Below are 1083 nucleotides of genomic sequence, written 5' to 3' on the forward strand. Positions count from 1 at the left end.
CTTCGATGTCATTATAAACGGACTCTACTGTATTTTAAATATTTGATATTTATTTTATTCATATAATCACATAAAATAATAATTTTCATTATTAAAGCTTGTTTCATGCAAGTTTTTAAGTGATATTTGAATTTAGAGCAATTTTTCCATGATTTTTTGTATTATTTAGCGCAAGATATTGATTTGCGTAATATGGATCCACGAATGAGAGGTGGACAAGATGATTCCAGATTGCCTAACCCTCTTCCGCCACCAATTGCCGAAGCGTGCGTAAAAAAACATTTTTTTTTAAATTTTAGTCTACGTTTTTTTTGGAATGTTTTGCAGGTTTAATCGTGATCGTGACCCTCGTGGTGGTTACGGTGATCCACGACAAGCTGCCCGAGTGGATCCGAGGCAACAAAAGATAATTCGTAAGTTTTTCCTCTGAAATAAAAGTGAATTTGTTGATATTTCCTGTTGATATTTGTGCATTTATGTAATTTAGAGCTAGTTTTTGGTGTTATTCATGTTATTTGTATGTATGTCAGCCCCAATCATTCCACCAACAGTTCCATCAATGGCCAACATACGTCCGACGCCTGTTTCTGCCCCGGTGCAAGTCCAACAGTCGCAGGTTCCAGTGCTTGCACAACGTGCAGGTTTATCCCCGAATATCGGACCATCTGGTGCATCCGATCAGGAAAAAGTAAGTTTTTTGGGTGGAGATATACGAAATGTATTGTTTTTTGCGTGTTTATCTATTGGCGGCCATGTTTAAGTGGACATCTTGTGTTTTATTTACAGGCTGCGTTGATAATGCAAGTATTGCAGTTGTCAGACGAACAAATTGCGATGTTACCACCAGAACAGCGTAATAGTATCCTTGTATTAAAGGAACAAATCGCCAAAAGTACACAACGTTGACGAGGTAAAGGTAAACACTTGTAATTTACTCCTTTTTTAAATAATATTCCATTCAAAACATAACCTAAGATTAAAAAATCATAAAATTACACTGAAAATTACGTTAATGTCTATATTTTCTCAAAATTTCTTTACAATCGAAGCGAATACATAATAATAAATAGACAAATACAAATC

At 35.0% G+C, this 1083-nt stretch overlaps 1 protein-coding gene across 1 annotated transcript in view; it reads left to right on the forward strand.

Moving 5' to 3' along the window:
- LOC135803072 (cleavage stimulation factor subunit 2-like) overlaps positions 1 to 1081 on the forward strand; it is a gene marked incomplete at its 5' end in the record, with an annotated part of 1950 nt that extends 869 nt beyond the window's left edge. Inside the window, 4 exons of the mRNA XM_065316695.1 lie at positions 170 to 266; positions 328 to 413; positions 531 to 688; positions 787 to 1081. Coding sequence (XP_065172767.1) covers positions 170 to 266; positions 328 to 413; positions 531 to 688; positions 787 to 906 — 461 coding nt within the window. The remainder of the gene's footprint in view (positions 1 to 169; positions 267 to 327; positions 414 to 530; positions 689 to 786) is intronic.
- Between the last annotated feature and the right edge of the window lie 2 nt (positions 1082 to 1083).

Source organism: Atheta coriaria, unplaced genomic scaffold (assembly GCF_025399875.1).
Source record: "Atheta coriaria isolate IRGN ID8LTWV9N9 unplaced genomic scaffold, Caltech_Dcor_3.1 scaffold1119_size1961, whole genome shotgun sequence".
Classification (NCBI taxonomy): domain Eukaryota; kingdom Metazoa; phylum Arthropoda; class Insecta; order Coleoptera; family Staphylinidae; genus Dalotia; species Dalotia coriaria.